The following is a 17,652-nucleotide window of genomic DNA, read 5'->3' as shown; positions in this document are numbered from 1 at the left end:
GGAGAACGCAAAAATTACGTTAGACGAAAGAGTTTGAAAAGGTAGGTATGTATACGATCTTAAATATATTTTTCAATTTTTTTTTGAATGAGAAAAAATATTGAAAAGAATTTTTGTATGGTGGGTGTTTGAGACCACCTCCACCTTCGCTGGATTTAAAGGAAACCACAGACTCTGGTAAATCTAATCTGGATCTATATTTGTGCAAAGACCAAAACGGTTTCCTCTCTCGCAGACTTTACGACAAGAGGGATAGTTTCAATTTTGACACTGTAAATTATCCTTACTTTGTAGAAGCTGGTTAGATCAAGCGTGTTGTGCGACGATTTCAATCAACGACACAAGTTATTACTTCAAAAAATAGAGTGTCAAAGTTATTCCATCAAACGGCTTCACTCTAAGTTTCTTAAGTTTTACAATGAGTACAGTTTTCTTGTAAGTAAATATGGACATAGAGTTCAGACTTCTGGCGCTCTGTTTCATGATTGTTTCTTTGTGTTGACTTGGCGCTTAACCTGTGGTTGTCTGTCCTGTAAGAGCACACGTATGGTTATTTGTCCTGTAACAGCACACGTGTGGTTATCTGCCCTGTAACTGAGCACATGTGCTTATCTCACCTGTCAGTATACGTGTGGTTATCTCAACAGTGACAGTACACAGTGGTTATATGTCCTGTAACAACACAGGTGTGGTTATATGTCCTGTAACAATACACGTGTGGTTATATGTCCTGTAACAGTACACGTGTGGGTATCTGTCCTGTAACAGTAAAGGTGTGGTAATCTGTCCTGTGATTTAACCTGTGACAGTTAACCACCCTGTGATAATACACATGTGGTTAACTATCGTGTGACGGTCCACGTGTGGTTAAATGTCTTGTGGCAATACAAGTGTTGTTAACTATTCCGTGACAGTACTCGAGTAGTTAACTGTACTGTGACAGTACAAGTGTCATTAACTGTACTGTTAAAAGACGCTTGTGGTTAACTGTCTTGGGACAGCACAACTATGGTTAACTGATCAATTACAGTACACGCGAGCTTATCTGTCCTGCAAGATTGCATGCACAGAATTGGTAAAAGCTATCAGCGCGCATTAACGCCTTTAAGCCCTCATTCTGCAGCGCTCTTTAATTTGTGTAACTGAGAATCCTACCATAACGACCCTAAGGACGAAATGCCCAGCATACTCAGATCCTCATCAATTTGTGTAACGGTTTTATTCTCTGTGTATTATTATCGCCGTAAAATGACGATGACGTAGAGCAGTACTGTGAGATAACAACGAGCTGTGACATACTGGCTGTCTATGTGACCCCACAAAATTTTTCATTCCCCCATCGATCAGTAGATATAATTTATTACACCATCTCGTCAACTATTATAGGTGACAACTGTTTCACATCAGGCAATAGTGACAGGAATACTCTTAAGTCGTTCATCACACCAGTCATTTTCAATACAATAGTAAATACAATGCATGACGTAAATCTGTTTTTTTTTTTCAAATAATCTGGCCCATTGTACAGATAATGGTCTGTTTCAAATGGGTTTGTTATGATTTCAGCCAAAATTTAAAAGCTCACTATATATTCACACATGTAGCTTAAGACCCAAGAAGTTTAAACTGTGACAGGTTTGTATTAGTAGAACACTTATTAGGTATTCCCATTTTAACTCAAATTTTTAGCCCAAAAACAAGCATTTAAACCAAATTTCGAAATCTGGCTAAATGAAGTGAAAATTGTATTTGTAGAATTGGTACCAGGTCGAAGTTTCATGAGGTACACATAGCTCAGTAGCCCCTTAACTACCATGATAACGTATGTTATAAGAACAATACGGATATGGGATTAATGAAACCGGGGCCTGTTCAGTCATTATAAATACTTGGGGAGTTGGCGGAGTGTTGGTGTTTCTGTAGCTCCTTCACAAAAAAAGTCTCCTCTTTCCTGAAGAGACATGTCAGTCTTCTATGGTTAAAGATTCGTTGTCATATTTGGATCTGTACATGTATGTGCCGTAGAAACTCCGCGATTTCCCGGCCTTCCCCATAGTGGCAACTTCCATTTCTCCCGTTATACGTGTTCTGGATAAAAGAAATGAGGAGAAGATAATTTCCGAGCACAACAGAACGTATAGAAGGTTTTCATTACAGCTGTACAAAAATGATCGAAGGTTACTCTGGATTGTTCTTAGAATGTATCTGTATGCACAGTAAGCTACCTCAAAGCATAGACATCCATTGCCACTGGCTGAAATCTTCAGAGCCCGCAAGAATTCTGCATGTATGCTCTTCGAGTATCAAGTAAAGAACCAACATTTTCAGAGTGTTTCCTTGACAACCACGTGAGCATTGCTGAAGAGTGTGGGGATGAACATACCTGCCGAAGTTTTTCCCCGTCCTCTATTGTCTCAGGCAGCTTTTTGTTCAGAGTCTCTGGCAGCACGAGCGACAGGAGACCAGCGACGACCGCGGAAACCCCAAAAATCAGCAGAGGTAGAGCCTTCCCGATGTCACCGCCGACAAAGTCACTCTGCAGAACCAAATACTAAGCTTTACTTACTATAATGTCGTGTCTAATACAGGATTGGATGAATGTGTACGTGTCACTAAATACCGCGCTATCTTACCATATATTGTTATATCAACATATCAAGAGAGTATTTATATGTATTTATTATGTACTTGTTTGGTGTTTTTACTGCCCACTTAGGTGTCTTTCTCTTATACGGGGACACTTATGTTTATGTGCAGAGGAAACCAGTAAAAGCCCGCGGAAACCACTGCACTTCAAATGGCGCCTGAGAAACTTCCTGATTTAGAGATCAGCTAAATCTGCGCCATCAATGGTCAAGAACTGTAATGGATTCCCGCAACAACACAGTCGCTTGGGGCTTGGTCTTCAATGTGAAACGCTCATGAATAGCGGGATCTTATGGTTAAGAATATATAATGTAACTGATAGAAAAGTACTTGTGTTTACTACATCCCTGGTGCAGGGTAAGTGAAATATTCTGCTGTGAGCGGATCTAATGGTTTAGAATATATATTTGATAGAAATGATAGTTCTTGTGTTCACCATATCGGAGATGTAGGGCGAGATCATACCGCCGGCCCGGGCAAACATGGAAGCTGCCCCTAGGGCACTATTCCTAACGACGGTGGGGAACAGCTCAGATGAATAGACATAGACAATGGCGAAGGCAGCTGCCGCCCCAAGCTTCCCTACCATTGCCAAGATCACAGTGACCCACTGGAGATCTGCAAAATAAGCATATCCAATTATCCACCATCCATTTATTGATAGTAGGACATTCTTTGAAACAACGTGAATCTGACTCACAGAAGGGGCATACATAGATCTTTGGGAACCAGGGTGAGGTCTAGGAGCTGTACAAACATGGCACGGATGTAAAATCACCGCTGTATTTATATGAACATTTGCAATAAAAGCGTCATACCTTTTTCTGCTCCAAAGCATGATATTTTGTATAATACTTGCACAGATATGGACCTTTCAACGTATTAAACATAAAAGTGTTGTGGACTACATATTGGATTTGAGGCGACAGCTATTACACACGTGTCTTTCCGAGCAGTTGCAACAGTAATGTTGTATCTTGGTGGTGTCTAGGATGCAACATTATTGTACCTTGCTGGTATCTGGTATACAACAGTAATGTACCTTGGTGATATCTTGTACACAACAGTAATGTTGTATCTTGGAGGCGTCTGGAATGCAACATTATTGTACCTTGCTGGTATCTGGTATGCAACAGTAATGTTGTGCCTTTGTGATATCTTGTATACAACAGTAATGTTATATCTTGGTGAGGTCTGGGATGCAACATTATTGTACCTTGCTGGTATCTGGTATACAACAGTAATGTTGTACCTTGGTGATATCTTGTATACAACAGTAATGTTGTAACTTGGTGTTATCAGGGTTGTAACAGTAACATTGTCTTTCGTTCATATCTGGGAAGCAACAGTGATGTTGTTGGTATTTGGGATACAACAGTATCTTATATCTTGGTGGTATCCGGGGTGCAAAAGTAAATTAAAACTGTTGACTACTTCTGCTTCCAGGTAATTATCTTCCATTACAGTTATATATATATAATTTTAACAGATTGTGATGTTCATTTTATGAACGAAACTGGTCTTTGAGATAAAACTTAATCCGATCGGTTATTTATTTATTTATTTATTAGACTGGTGTTTTACGCCGTACCCAAGAATATTTCACTTATACCACGGCGGCCAGCATTATGGCGGGAGGAAACCGGGCAGAGCGCGGGGGAAACCCACGACCATCCGCAGGTGTCAGACCTTTAATCCGATCAGAACAGGTATAGACGGTCAAGAAGTATTAATAGTAGTAGAAATTGTCATAAGATGGATGTCTGGCTTCCTCAAAATGTTGTTTCAGTATGAACATGACAAAGATGGCGGCATTGTGACTATCCCGATTCCAGTAGGCACTGTTTTGAAACATGATAGAAATAATGCTGAAAGCGATTTAAAACAAAATCAGTCTACTTTTTTTTCATTTCCCGGATGGCACCAATTCATACCCTTTCAGATTAACATAAAAACTTATCATACATATTACAAAGAAATCATATACTATAGATGTAACTATATAAATAACATCTCAATAATTATTAACATTTACCAAATTCCAATTGTAAAAATACAAAACGGCAAGCAAAGGCCACTAACCTTGGTTGGCATAGAGGCTGGGGAATATTGTACACACACAGGCAATGCCACCTGACAGCATGGAAGCACAGTAAAGAGATTTTCGACCGATTCTGTCTAATAGTAACAAGCATAGAGTATACGCTGGAAACTCCACCAGGCCGACGAGGAAGAAGTTGAGGTAGATGTCACCGGCTAGATTGCCGCTGTTTAAGGATAGGCCATAGTAGACCATGCTGATTACCAGCCTACAAACACAAAGTTTACCAACAAACCTTTTAATTTGGATGCATACTTACTTAAAAACCTAAGTGTTAGTGTTCTCAATTTAGCCAAACTTAACTACTGAAATCATGAATGCTATGGTGCAGCAAAAGACAAGAGTTTCTTCTGCGATGAACCGAGAACTTAGCTCTATTTATCTTATATACAGCAGTCTCTTCCCGTGTTCAATAAACATTTCGCACAAGGGTTCACTTATGAATAACAGTGCAAAATCAGTGACAAAAATGTTTGTACAGTTTGACGGCTTTTTGACTTTTTGTTCATTTTGACAGACACATGTGCTTATGCTAAACTGAATCCTTGCGATGCATACAAAAACTGTGCCAGTGTATCAAGTTTATTAATCCGTCTATATTTTCTGAAAATGTGTCGTGCCATGTAAAGCCCGCAATTTATTATGTTAATGACGCTAATTAAGTCTTGAGCAGCTATGCACTTACCAGTTGACGAAGAGGATGGCCGACCTTGTGAGAAGTGTTGGCGAATGCAGGATGGCGGAGTAGGTCGCCGTCGACTCACCACCCACCTCTTTCTCTCTCTCATCAAACAGTTTTTCCGGAAGCTTGGCCTTGTTGACATGCGCAGCGTGCCTCAGGATTTCCTCTGCTTCGTCTAGTCTCTTGTTAGCGATCAACCAGCGGGGAGATTCCGGTATTATCCTGGTTCAAATCAAAATCTCATAGAAAAATGTAGCCAGACACAAAATCAAATCTCCACATGAATACATTCATTTCTTTCACAAAATAGGTTATGAAGAAAACGCGCTAAAAAGATAAATTTAAATCCAAGACCTGTGACCAAACTAACTGTTTAGACAGACATTCACACGAACTACCGACAACGATGACATGTTGGACGTAAAGATAATCCCAATGCTAATCTAATTTAATCATTAAACATTAAACAAACAGGCGGTTCCTAGACATAATCCCCAATGATGAAAAGAAGACATTGCTATTGTAAACATGCACCCCAGATCAAACAATCCTGTGTTGTAGTGTCATGATCAAAATAGTTTCTGACTGCACTAGAAGACTTGGAAATTTAGATTGGACAACTGTTAAAGGAGAAGAAAATTTAAACAATGACGCTATAGGCTAAAAAGAGCACATTTTTTTCTATCTGTATAATTTTGCGATCTTTCATCGTCATACACGTAAAGTCTAAAAACGGCAAAACTGGCATAAATCGCTGAGTTCATCGTGTCCTTCATCTTTACTACCCTGTGATTTATGCTGAGATGTGTTGCCTCTCAGCCAATGAGAGTGGTTAAAACTGCCGGCTTGTTCGTGTAAACTCGGAACCTACGTTCAACATTCCGGTTTCCCGATCGTCAAGCGGAAAACGAACTGTACTCTTCGCTACCTTCAGGGAAGAAGAGTTCTACCGGAAATGTACGAACTGCACTTCGGTGGTTTCCGACGGCAATTCTCCTCCTAACACAGAAGACTTCAGGACTTGTTCTTAGGCAAAATGGAGTCGCCCACAGCAGATTTTGGTGCTGACTTTATTTATAACTTATCAACTTGACGTACATATTAGAAATATTGACATATTGTTTTTATGTCATGCACCTGCGAGGAAATGCATACTCTTTTCAGTGGTATTTAATTGATATTTCAATTTTCTTCTCCTTTAAACTGAAATCAATAGATACTATGGTTATTTAACAGTGGTATAATAGCATCATACTGACCAAGTTACTGTGGATGTTATATCGCTACCACCATGTATATCACAAGAATAAAAAAAATATTGCTGACATAGATATAAGCTTTCTGTATTTCATGTAAGCTGTTTATTCTGTGGTAAGGTAAGAGAACAGCGGTCAAATCATCTTCGACCTATAACTTGTATGTCATGAGGAGTGCCTATTGAATTCTATACCCAGCCATATGTTTACAGGAACTCACCACCAATATACGAGGAAGAGCGCTGATGGCAGAGAGACGGCGATCTGCAGGTACCGCCAGTTCCGGATAAGGAAGGCGATGCCTGCCAGAAGCACGATGCCCAATGCGAAGAAATATTCAATGACAATCCCTGCCCAAACCCGCTTAGACGGCCCGACCAGTTCAACACCTACAGATAAGAAATAAATGGTAGTTTTCGCTTTTGCATTGGAACTGATGCAAGGAATCATACGCGTTTTTCTGCGTGATTTTGTTTTAATGTTACACCCAGATGGAAATTCGTGGCATCAATCTATATTCAGCCTTTAAATATAAGGATACAAAAATATAGTTCCAATGTTAAATATAACAATTTGTAGCAACTTAAAACAATAAAATTTTCTATAAACTTATGACTTAAGATAGAACTTGCACTTGCAAACCTACCCTACCATGTTTATTTTAAAAATAAATAAAATGAAATGAAGAAATTCGTTTACAGTAGATATGGATTTTACAAAATACACCTACAATAAATTGGCGGGGGTGGGGGGGGGGGGGGGTGGGGGGTGGGGCGAATGGCCACATGCGTATGTAAGATCCACCTTAGACTGATTTTTTTTTCATTTATAAAATTTTTCATTTAACGTTGCAACACACAGCCATGCATACACCACCCTGGCTATATACTTACCTAAGACAAAGGCATTTGTGAACACCGCTGAGTTTGAGGCACCGTTTAACATCCTCAGCATGATAAACGTGTAGTATTCGGGGGCCCAGGCCGCAGCTAAACCCGTAACTAGCTGCAGCAGGATACCCGTGAAAAATATCTTCTTCCGGCCAAATCTGAGAAGAAGAAATGGCTATAACGGTAACGTCATCGACGGTGTGGTGCGTGAGTGGCTGTCATGGTTATAGGGCCGATATGCCGTCACCTCTCGTCAACATTTATACAAGGAACAGAATTTTGTATATATGGAGTATCACAGTAATACCGTTATGTCCATGCAAGACCTTGTAATAAAATTCACATCCACGAAGGCATTCATTAAATTTTTATTTCACAGCTGGGTTGATTTGTATAGCGATTTTTTACGTAAGCAACGTTTTCCTGTATTTTTATAAAACTTTTCCTATTCGAAAAAAGATAATGCTGACATAGATTTAAGCTTTTTGTAATTCAGATAATATTTACAAAGCATTCTATACTGAGGCGATTTCCAAGGAGTGTGTCGTCTATTTATTGGGCTATCATAATCGTTTCCTTATGACGTTGTCTCCTTGTCCTGGGTGATATATGACACCTGAATCAATACACAATCGATGTCCAGCAATGCAGCATAATCAAACATACGCAAATACCACGATTCTATTAGCCGACGAAAATACATACATATCAGATAATATCCCAAAGAGGAGAGAACCGATGAGCACCCCTGCCATGTAGATCATCTGTGCGTGAGACTTTAGATCCTTCAGCTCACAGACCAGGTCCATCTGAAGTCAACAATAAAAGTTAACCTCTATTTTTTGTCAATACACTATGTAAATCAAACACTGGAGTGTGGCGAATAGGATAGCCGAGATTCATTGTGTGGATCACATCATGTGTATTTTTCTTTTACATTATCTGACAAGCGAGAGAACTATTCACTTGCCACAATGAATAATGGTGGTATAAGAGCTCAGTCGTAAGCGTGGAAGAAATGAGTCATCTTCACGATCGCAGCCGTAAGGTTGGAAGAACTGAGTCATTTTTATAATCGTAGCCGTAAGCTTGGAAGAATGGTGCAAGATAACTAACACTTTTTCGACGACCATTTCGATATTTTGATACAGAAAAGCACGATAAACATAAAATAACTATTTCCACCTTAATGATTTGGTGAAGGGCCTCTCATTTACCTTTTGCCGATTTTTTAAAAATTCATTATACTGAACGGCAATTTTTGTACCATGAAACTACGGATATGTATGCTATACCATTGTTCGTAATATCGATAGAACTTGGAGCAACTGTTAAAAATAACGTCTGCAGTTAAGCATAAAATCAACAGGGTGCCTCCGTGGCTCAGTTGGTTAGGGCGCTTGCGCAGCATAATGGCCCAGGAGCCTCTCACCAATGCGGTCGCTGTGAATTCATATCCAGCTCATGCTGGCTTTCTCTCCAGCCGTACGTGGGAAAGTCTGCCAACAACCTGCGGATGGTCGTGGGTTTCTCCGGGGCTCTGTCCGGTTTCCTCCGACCACAATGCTGGCCGCTGTCGATTAAGTGAAACATTCTTGAGTACGGCGTAATACACTAATCAAATAAATAAATAAATAAAATTAACAGTATATATGTGTTGAAGAAGGTAAGGTAAGTGTATTTTGTCACACCAAGTGTCCACTTACGGTATGCACTGTGTAGAAGGTTTGTCAGTATGCGTGGCATGGCTGCTGTCTTACGGTACACACTGTGTGGAGGGTGTGTCAGATATACATGTCACGGTTGCTGTCTTACGGTATCCAATGTGTGGAGGGTTTGTCAGGTATACCTGCCACGGCTGCTGTCTTACGTTATACAATGTGTGGAGGGTTTGTCAGGCATACCTGTCACGGCTGCTGTCTTACGGTATACAATGTGTGGAGAGTGTGTCAGGTATACTTGCCACGGCTGCTGTCTTACGGTATACAATGTGTGGAGGGTTTGTCAGGTATACCTGCCACGGCTGCTGTCTTACGGTATACAATGTGTGGAGGTTTTGTCAGGCATACCTGCCACGGCTGCTGTGTTACGGTATACAATGTGTGGAGGGTTTGTTAGGTATACCTGCCACGGTGGCTGTCTTACGGTATACAATGTGTGGAGGGTTTGTCAGGTATACCTGCCACGGCTGCTGTCTTACGGTATACAATGTGTGGAGGTTTTGTCAGGCATACCTGCCACGGCTGCTGTGTTACGGTATACAATGTGTGGAGGGTTTGTTAGGTATACCTGCCACGGCTGCTGTCTTACGGTATACACTGTGTGGAGGTTTTGTCAGGTATACCTGCCACGGTGGCTGTGTTACGGTATAAAAACGGCATACATGTTGAGATAATGAGGAAAATAATGAAATAATGTGATAGCAGCGTGTCGATCTTAATGCGGGGCATAAAAGAGTTAATGATGTTAATTTTTCAATAGGATTTCTCCGTCCACCTGATCACTTTTATCTCTTGGAGTTTCAAGACTAGGTAGGTGATACTATTTTGTCTTTTGGTTCTGTTCAGCTATCCTAAAGAACCACTTATACGATGGCGGTCAACATGTAGCTGGTGAAGGAATCCGGAGTGCTGATCTCCGAGCAAACACCATGTAAAACTACATATTATATTAAAATAAATGTGTCAAAATTTTCAAAAACAAAGTCCACTGCATGATCAGGTTTTAAATTGTGCTCTAGCTCTTTGTGTTTTAGTGAGGTTTCAGCTATGCTCGATTTCATGAAAACCTTCAAGTGTTCCATCGATTCACATAAAACATAAAACATAAAATTATGTATGACTTCTGAGGGCTACAATGCCCTAAGTCACCGGCGTGTCATGCTCACTTGGATACAATGCCCTAAGTCCCCGGTGTGCCATGCTCATTTGGCTACAATGTCCTAAGTCCCCGGTGTGCCATGCTCACTTGGATACAATGCCCTAAGTCTCCGGTGTGCCACGCTCACTTGGATACAATGTCCCAAGTCCCCGGTGTGCCATGCTCACTTGGATACAATGCCCTAAGTCCCCGATGTGCCACGCTCACTTGGCTACAATGCCTTAAGTCCCCCGTGTGCCACGCTCACTTGGATACAATGCCCTAAGTCCCGGTGTGCCATGCTCACTTGGATACAATGCCCTAAGTCCCCGATGTGCCACGCTCACTTGGATACAATGCCCCAAGTCCCCGTGTGCCATGCTCACTTGGCTACAATGTCCTAAGTCCCCGATGTGCCATGCTCACTTGGATACAATGTCCTAAGTCCTGATGTGCTATGCTCACTTGGATACAATGCTCTAAGTCCCGGTGTGCCATGCTCACTTGGATACAATGTCCTAAGTCCCCGATGTACCATGGCTCACTTGGATACAATGTCCTAAGTCCCCGATGTGCCATGCTCACTTGGATACAATGCCCCAAGTCCCCGGTGTGCCATGCTCACTTGGATACAATGCCCTAAGTCACCGGTGTGCCATGCTTACTTGGAACTTGCTATCTGCTTACTTCAGTTAGACAACACAAACAAGTCATGTTCTAGAGCCATTACCGTGGAGTGAAAAGTAAGCAAACTGAGATTTTACCGTAACCATGTACAATGTGGTCAAAGGTTACTAGAACTTCAGTATATCTCAGTGCACTCAAACCGATCTGAACGGTGACGATGTGCCAGCCATTCAGAGCGCTGCATCCATGCCTCATGTTTGCGTGCCCATAGCCCATGCTATGGGCACGCATGACCTTCCACCCAGGGAAGTAATGATGATTGCAGGTTAAACAAAGATTGGGAATTATGCTTATAGATATGGTTTTAATCAGTTAAGTGTGCATATATACGTACATCACAAAGTTAAAAGTGGTCGTGTAACTTCATTGTATTTATTTATTTATTTGATTGGTGTTTTACTCCGTACTCAAGAATGTTCACTTATACGACGGCGGTCAGCATTATGGTGGGTGAAAACCGGTCAGAGCCCGGGGGAAACCCACGACCATCCGCAGGTTACTGGCAGACCTTCCCACGTACGGCCAACTTCATTGTAATAAATACTAAGAACTTGAGGATATTACCTTGGTAACGATTGTGGATTCGAATATAGCCTTATCATAAGTCCATTTGTCGCACGTGACCGTTCTGTTGGCGGGGTGGTAATCCGGATCGCTGAACACCTGTGTGACGTTGGCCACATACATGTGACAGGGTTTGTAAACAGCACCCGACCCGGGCTCGGCCGACGGTATCGTGTCGTTGATGAGAAGAGCATGATCAACATTTTGAATGGCGTATGTGTCATTCGGCCAATCAGGTAAAAAGCATCTGAAATAAAGCACCATCAATATGGGAAAGAAAAGTACAAGACTTTGTAGCTATATATTATGTTATGTGTACATAGAAAAGTTAAAACAAGCAATAATATTAAGTGTCTGTATGAAGCCTGACAAGGCTCTGCAATGACCGATTCAGTATCGGCAAGAGGACATGACCGATTCGGTGTGAGTATGAAGCCTGAGAAGGCTAAATCATGGCCGATGGGTGTCAGTATGAAGCCAGGATAGGTTATACTATGACCGATTTGGTGTCAGTTTGAAGCCTAACAAGGGTACACTATGACCCACATCGGTATCGGTATGAAGCCTGGCAAGGCTATACTGCCAGGTCAAGTATCAGCATAAAGCTAGGTACATGTAACTCGACCAATTCAGTACTTGGCCAACACATCTGTGAACTGGACTGGAAAGGCCTTCTTTTCATCGATGTAGATGTCAAATCGCGTGAGCTGCTCTGCGTGGGTTTGGATACTATGAAATGCCCCGGCCTTGTAAGTGGCCTCTCTATTGAACCTGTAAGCCTCGCTGTTCATCGTGGCTAAGATGTTCATCACATTGACTGACATTCTAAATGGGGCACAGCACACGCTGCCTCATGCCCTTAACAACCTCGACGGCCGCCTTAAAACCGCCCTTCGCGAGATAACATTCTACCCGAACTGGGTGAATATCCCCTCCGGAGTGGGCTTCTTGCTTGATAGCAAACATGTTGAAGTGCCGACGAGCTACTACAATGTCTGTATGCTGGACAAGGACATATTCCGCCCGCATGGGGTTTCTCTGAAAATGAATGAAGCAACGGGCCGCCTAGTCCTTACCCTCCCTAGAAATACCACCATGTCGCTCGCGTGGCTTGCCCCAATCTTAGGGTTCCGGGACGGGAAGAAGGATATCTGGGAGACTGTGGAGGGTGACAATCTACCTAACTTGGTCTCACACAAAGAAGTCTTCGTGCATTTGGATGAACTGAGCACCTCAGAAAACGTGAGAATAACCTCAGAGTTCCATTCTACTTCAGGGCATCGCCGTGACTGGTGAAGAGATTAACTGCGGGAAGACGGTTTCATTTCCCAACCCACAGTACAAAACCTTGCGCGCCGACTATATAACGCACTTGACCGTGGCGCTTTTAGACAAAGACGGCAAGTATATAAATGTAGGGTACCTCAGTACTACCCTAGAAATACAATGAGTATGGTGGACGCAGCCGGTCCCAGGTCTGCGTGTCTGTCTTTAAGCGACTTGGCTGATGTGTCGAAGTTCGAACTTCAAGGCCAGGAAGGTAAAATCTACGCCTTCGAGTTTCAAAGTGGTAAGTATATCCGCAAAAAGATTTCGGGGCAAGCAGAACCTGCCACGTTTGCTTCCCTTGAAGATGTCTCATCCTCTGTAGAGCAAGAGCGCAGGTCGCCTTCTGAGGTGATTGAAGAACAAAAACTCTCTTTAATTCGCTTTGAAGACCGCTTTGTTCTTGCCAGAGCTCGCGACCCCGATTGGTTTGTAGATGTGAAGGTGACCCCGATGACGGTCCAGACCACCGGGGCCCGGGTGAAAAAGTTTTCAACTCCGGAACCTCTTTCGTGTCGTTCGTACCAACCAGCGACTGCCATATAGCTTTGGGTGGAGCAGGTTACTTCACACTATCTGCGGCGCCGGGTGTAGAGGCCGTGCGTCTTGGCGCGCAAACCATATCTATGGCCATGCTACGAATAAACCCTGGATCTATACTTATCTTCAACATCATACTTGGCGCGGCCTCTCAGCGCCGTTCCTCCTTGATTACCGGGGTGAAACTAAAGTGGCCTGCAGAGCACGATGGAAAGGAGCTCAGGCTTATGATCAAATTACAGGCCCAGGGCGACTCAGTCATCCGGAGCTCTCTCGAGGATATACGGGTCTTTGCAGGGGGCGATGTCAATCTCAGTGACATCTATTTAGAGTCCGGTATAAGACTTCGCAGCTTTCGTGTTAGTATTCCCGATGACGATTTAGAGTTTACCGACGTTGTTGATTCGTAGGACGGACAATATGGGACGACTGTACCCAGCGATCACGGATGAAGACCCGACAATTACTGATGACCACCCCTTGGCCCCGACCGCGCCGACGATTATGGTTGAAAACCCCCCGGAGGATGTGGTGCACGCCCATTGCCTGCAGTATATCAGCGAAGTACAGAGGCAGCTTGAATCTGAGCGAGATCTCCGCCGGGCCTTGTACAAAAAGTACCGGTGCGGTGTCTTAGCCGCCGAGGCCCTTGATTTGGCTATGCCTACGGCCGGTTTGGGACTAGGGGTTGCAGGTGTGGGACTACTCACAACAATAATTGCAGCCCCTGCTGTCTTGGCCATGGAAGCTGCGGCCCTAGCTTGCGGTGTGTTAAATGCCGCCGGAAAATTCGTTAGCCGCCGGCTTCACGCAAAGGCCAAGAAACATAACGATATACGGCTGTTGGCTGAGGCTAAACTTAACAGCATCCGTGCGCAGGTATCTACGGCTTTATCTGATGGTGTAATTTCAGACGTAGAGTTCAAGCAAATCGTTCAGGAGCTAAAGAACTACTCTGATCTGAAGCAGGAGATACGCGCTAAGTCTCGTAAGGCATTCAACGCCGTAGAGATTGATGAAAGCACGAAAAAACAGCTTATAGATCGCGGCCGAAAACTAGCTCGGCAAGAGCTGAAAAACCTCCTTCCGAATGATGTTCTGGGGAGGGCTCCCTAGGGAGGGTGCGTTAATATGCTTATATCTTTCACGAAATAAGGCTGGGGGCCTCTATTTTTGTTCTGGGGAGGGCACCAAGGGGGGGGGGGGGGTCCAGAACCTATAGTGTGTATACTAGAACTTCTGGACCTCGCCGGAAATGGGGGCTGGGAGCCTCTATTTGCCAAGGGGAGGGTGCGCCAGAACCCCTATTCCCTATACTACTCTATAACATGATCAATTCAGTGTCAGGTCAGGATAGGCCAAACCGTCACTCATTCAATTCAGTTATGCGCATTCCGTTACCAATTCAGTATGAAGCCGGACAAAGCTGTACCGTGACGAGCAGAGTGAAAAGCCGGAATAGGCTATTCCGTGACCTAATCAGGGCCAATGTATACATGCTCTTTGATTATAATGTTTATGTGATATAAGACGTGTATTGACTTAAATCTTGTGGAAATGGTAATAGAAAACCAAAAAAAAAAGCCGGCCAAAACTCTTCAGGGTCAGTATAAGGTACGTCGACACATCTGAAAAACTTTGTCACTCACACACCTATTGTTCTATATTTACGCGGCTAACATCGAACATAACGTGCTGGTTATACTGAGAATGTATCCACGTCTGTGATGCATGATGTACACTGGTTAGCCAGTTACAATGTTCAGTGGGGTGCTGTGCTTGACACAGTCGACCCTTCAAAATGCTGGTCTGTGAATCAACGCAGGAATCAATCGTCATTGTTTGATTGTTGATTGTCGATTGTTGCATGCAGTTAATAAAACGCACACCTCCAGACGAAACCTATTGGTATTAACTATTTTCGGCTAATGAGTTATTGCACGTCAGTCTACTTCGCAGTGGACCTCAATCATACAATCTCTAATGTAATGACAGCAGATGTACAAGAAACAAAACCCAACTATGAGGCACTTCGAGAGGGCAAAAATCCGCCACGGTCAAATGAACAAATTCCCTCCCAAAAACAAAGGGAGAATACTCTGCATTTGTGTTTATTTATTTATTTGTCTGGTGTTTTACGCTGTACTCAAGATTACTTTACTAACACGACGGCGGTCAGCATTATGGGGTGGGGGGGGGGGGGGAGGGAAGCGGACAGAACCCAGGAGAAACCCATGAACATCCACTGGTTGCTAGCAGACCATCCCACGTACAGCTGGAGAGAAAGCTGCATTTGTTTCTTATCTCGTTATGTTGAGGAATCCTTTAAAACACTGTCGAGCTGTGCGCAGAGTTCCATCAGTTCGTTGAATCATTTCTTTACGACATGTGGGCAAGGGTGAGGAATGGTTTAAGGAATTGTTGGACCCAGATCCGGAGCACCACGAGCATAAAGTAAGTTGGTTCTTGTGCCAAGGTCAGCAGGTGCACGTCAAATCAAGTTTCATCAAAATCAACTTTTTTGTGTAATGTTGATGATCTGAATACTGATCTGCTCGAAAATCTAACAGATTTGTGTTTGTGCTAACGCCAAAGCTGTGCACAAAATTACATCAATAACCCGTGCTTAACTTTTCCATTGCTGACATGTTTGCATCGGCCTTCGCGCAAGCCTTATACCGAACACTTTGGCAAAACCTTGCAATCGGGAGCAAATGGCACCAACTGTGCATAAGCAGGCGTAGACCGGGAACAACTGCCACTAACTATGCACAAGCAGGCGTAGGTCGGATGCAACTGCCACCAACTGTGCACAAGCAGGCGTAGACCGGGTGCAACTGCCACCAACTGTGCACACAGGCGTAGACCGGGAGCAACTGCCACTAACTATGCACAAACAGGCGTAGGTCGGATGCAACTGCCACCAACTGTGCACAAGCAGGCGTAGACGGGGAGCAACTGCCACCAACTGTGCATAAGCAGGCGTAGACCGGGAACAACTGCCACTAACTATGCACAAGCAGGCGTAGGTCGTATGCAGCTGCCACTAACCATCTAGGCGTAGACCGGGAGCAACTTCCACCAACTGTGCACAAGCAGGCGTAGATCGACCGCTGAACCGGCAATTGTCAGTGATTGCAAACCCGTGTAGATAGATGCATTACTCTCACTTGCTTCCAGTTGCCAAAAGCTCCAGTTGTTACCAGTCGCAAGGTCGATCTGCTCTCCGTCTCTAAGGTACTGACAGACAATCAGATAGACATGCAGAGAGACAAACGCCAGTAAAACCTTAAATTTTTAAGCCCGAGGTAATAATAATTCGTGATTTTAATGGATCATTCATTATTATTATCAGCTCCAAAAACCGGCTCATCTACAGATAATTCTACCGTGATTTCAATGGATCATGGTAGATTTATCTGTATATGAGCCGGTTATTGGAGCTGATCTACCATGTTTACCTGTGACGAGGAGAGGCAAGTATGAACACACTAGACACCAGATGTACAGCACAGGTGATAGCAGGTAGACACAGCAAGAAGTATATCCTTTTTTGGTAGGTACCGAACTGACCAACAATGACGAGAATATCATCAAACATGGCGAGTTACTGTCAGCTTACTTCTCGTATTTCCTCCGCCCGAATGTAGGTAAACTACATTTCTCTCCACCATAAATAAAGAATCTAATGCACGACCTAAAAAATTCACGTCATATGAGAAAGCAAACAAATCGGCGTGGTGTTTACCCGAGCTAAAGACGGGGAGAAATGATCGTGCTGTACTGACAATCTTCAGCGTAGAGGACAACATCAGAGCGCACACATTCACACGAATCCGTAGCCACACTAGATAAATATGTCCTTAACTGTACAAAGTAAACATTTTCTAGTACAATTTTGTTTCTATCTGGGGAGCATTTATTTTTAATTCAATTTTACTTGGGTGTACCGGTATTTCGATCTTGTACTTCATTTTTTCACCTCTGTTTCAGCGCCGTCTCAAGAAAAAACAGCGAGGACCTCCACCCAACCTCTCATCTTCCATACAGATCAACTGTTACTTGTTACACTTTAATATGCAACCTAATCCAGTAACAAGG

General features: G+C 43.2%; 1 protein-coding gene across 1 annotated transcript; it reads right to left on the bottom strand.

Annotated features, from left to right (window-relative positions):
• Nucleotides 1-663: 663 nt before the first annotated feature.
• On the bottom strand, nucleotides 664-17,180 carry LOC135461949 (organic cation transporter protein-like). Its single transcript, XM_064739249.1, has 10 exons — nucleotides 17,013-17,180; nucleotides 11,686-11,932; nucleotides 8,281-8,384; nucleotides 7,579-7,733; nucleotides 6,906-7,074; nucleotides 5,433-5,651; nucleotides 4,729-4,955; nucleotides 3,083-3,264; nucleotides 2,384-2,536; nucleotides 664-672 (listed from the first exon to the last, which is right to left on the bottom strand). Exons 1-10 carry the CDS (start codon nucleotides 17,150-17,152, stop codon nucleotides 664-666), a joined length of 1,605 nt encoding a protein of 534 aa, XP_064595319.1. The 5' UTR covers nucleotides 17,153-17,180.
• Nucleotides 17,181-17,652: the final 472 nt, after the last annotated feature.

Source organism: Liolophura sinensis, chromosome 1 (genome assembly GCF_032854445.1).
Source record: "Liolophura sinensis isolate JHLJ2023 chromosome 1, CUHK_Ljap_v2, whole genome shotgun sequence".
Classification (NCBI taxonomy): Eukaryota; Metazoa; Mollusca; class Polyplacophora; order Chitonida; family Chitonidae; genus Liolophura; species Liolophura sinensis.
The sequence above is the reverse complement of the archived record's forward strand: the minus strand, read 5'-3'. Positions and strand labels throughout refer to the sequence as shown.

Excerpts from the sequence above, each read along its gene's own strand:
- LOC135461949 (XM_064739249.1), bottom strand. The coding sequence starts at position 17,152 with ATGTTTGATGATATTCTCGTCATTGTTGGTCAGTTCGGTACCTACCAA. Across the intron at positions 7,734-8,280 it reads TTTGGGATATTATCTGATAT|ATTTGGCCGGAAGAAGATAT; the intron begins GTATGTATTTTC and ends TCTTCTTCTCAG. Across the intron at positions 5,652-6,905 it reads CTCTTCCTCGTATATTGGTG|GATAATACCGGAATCTCCCC; the intron begins GTGAGTTCCTGT and ends GATTTGAACCAG.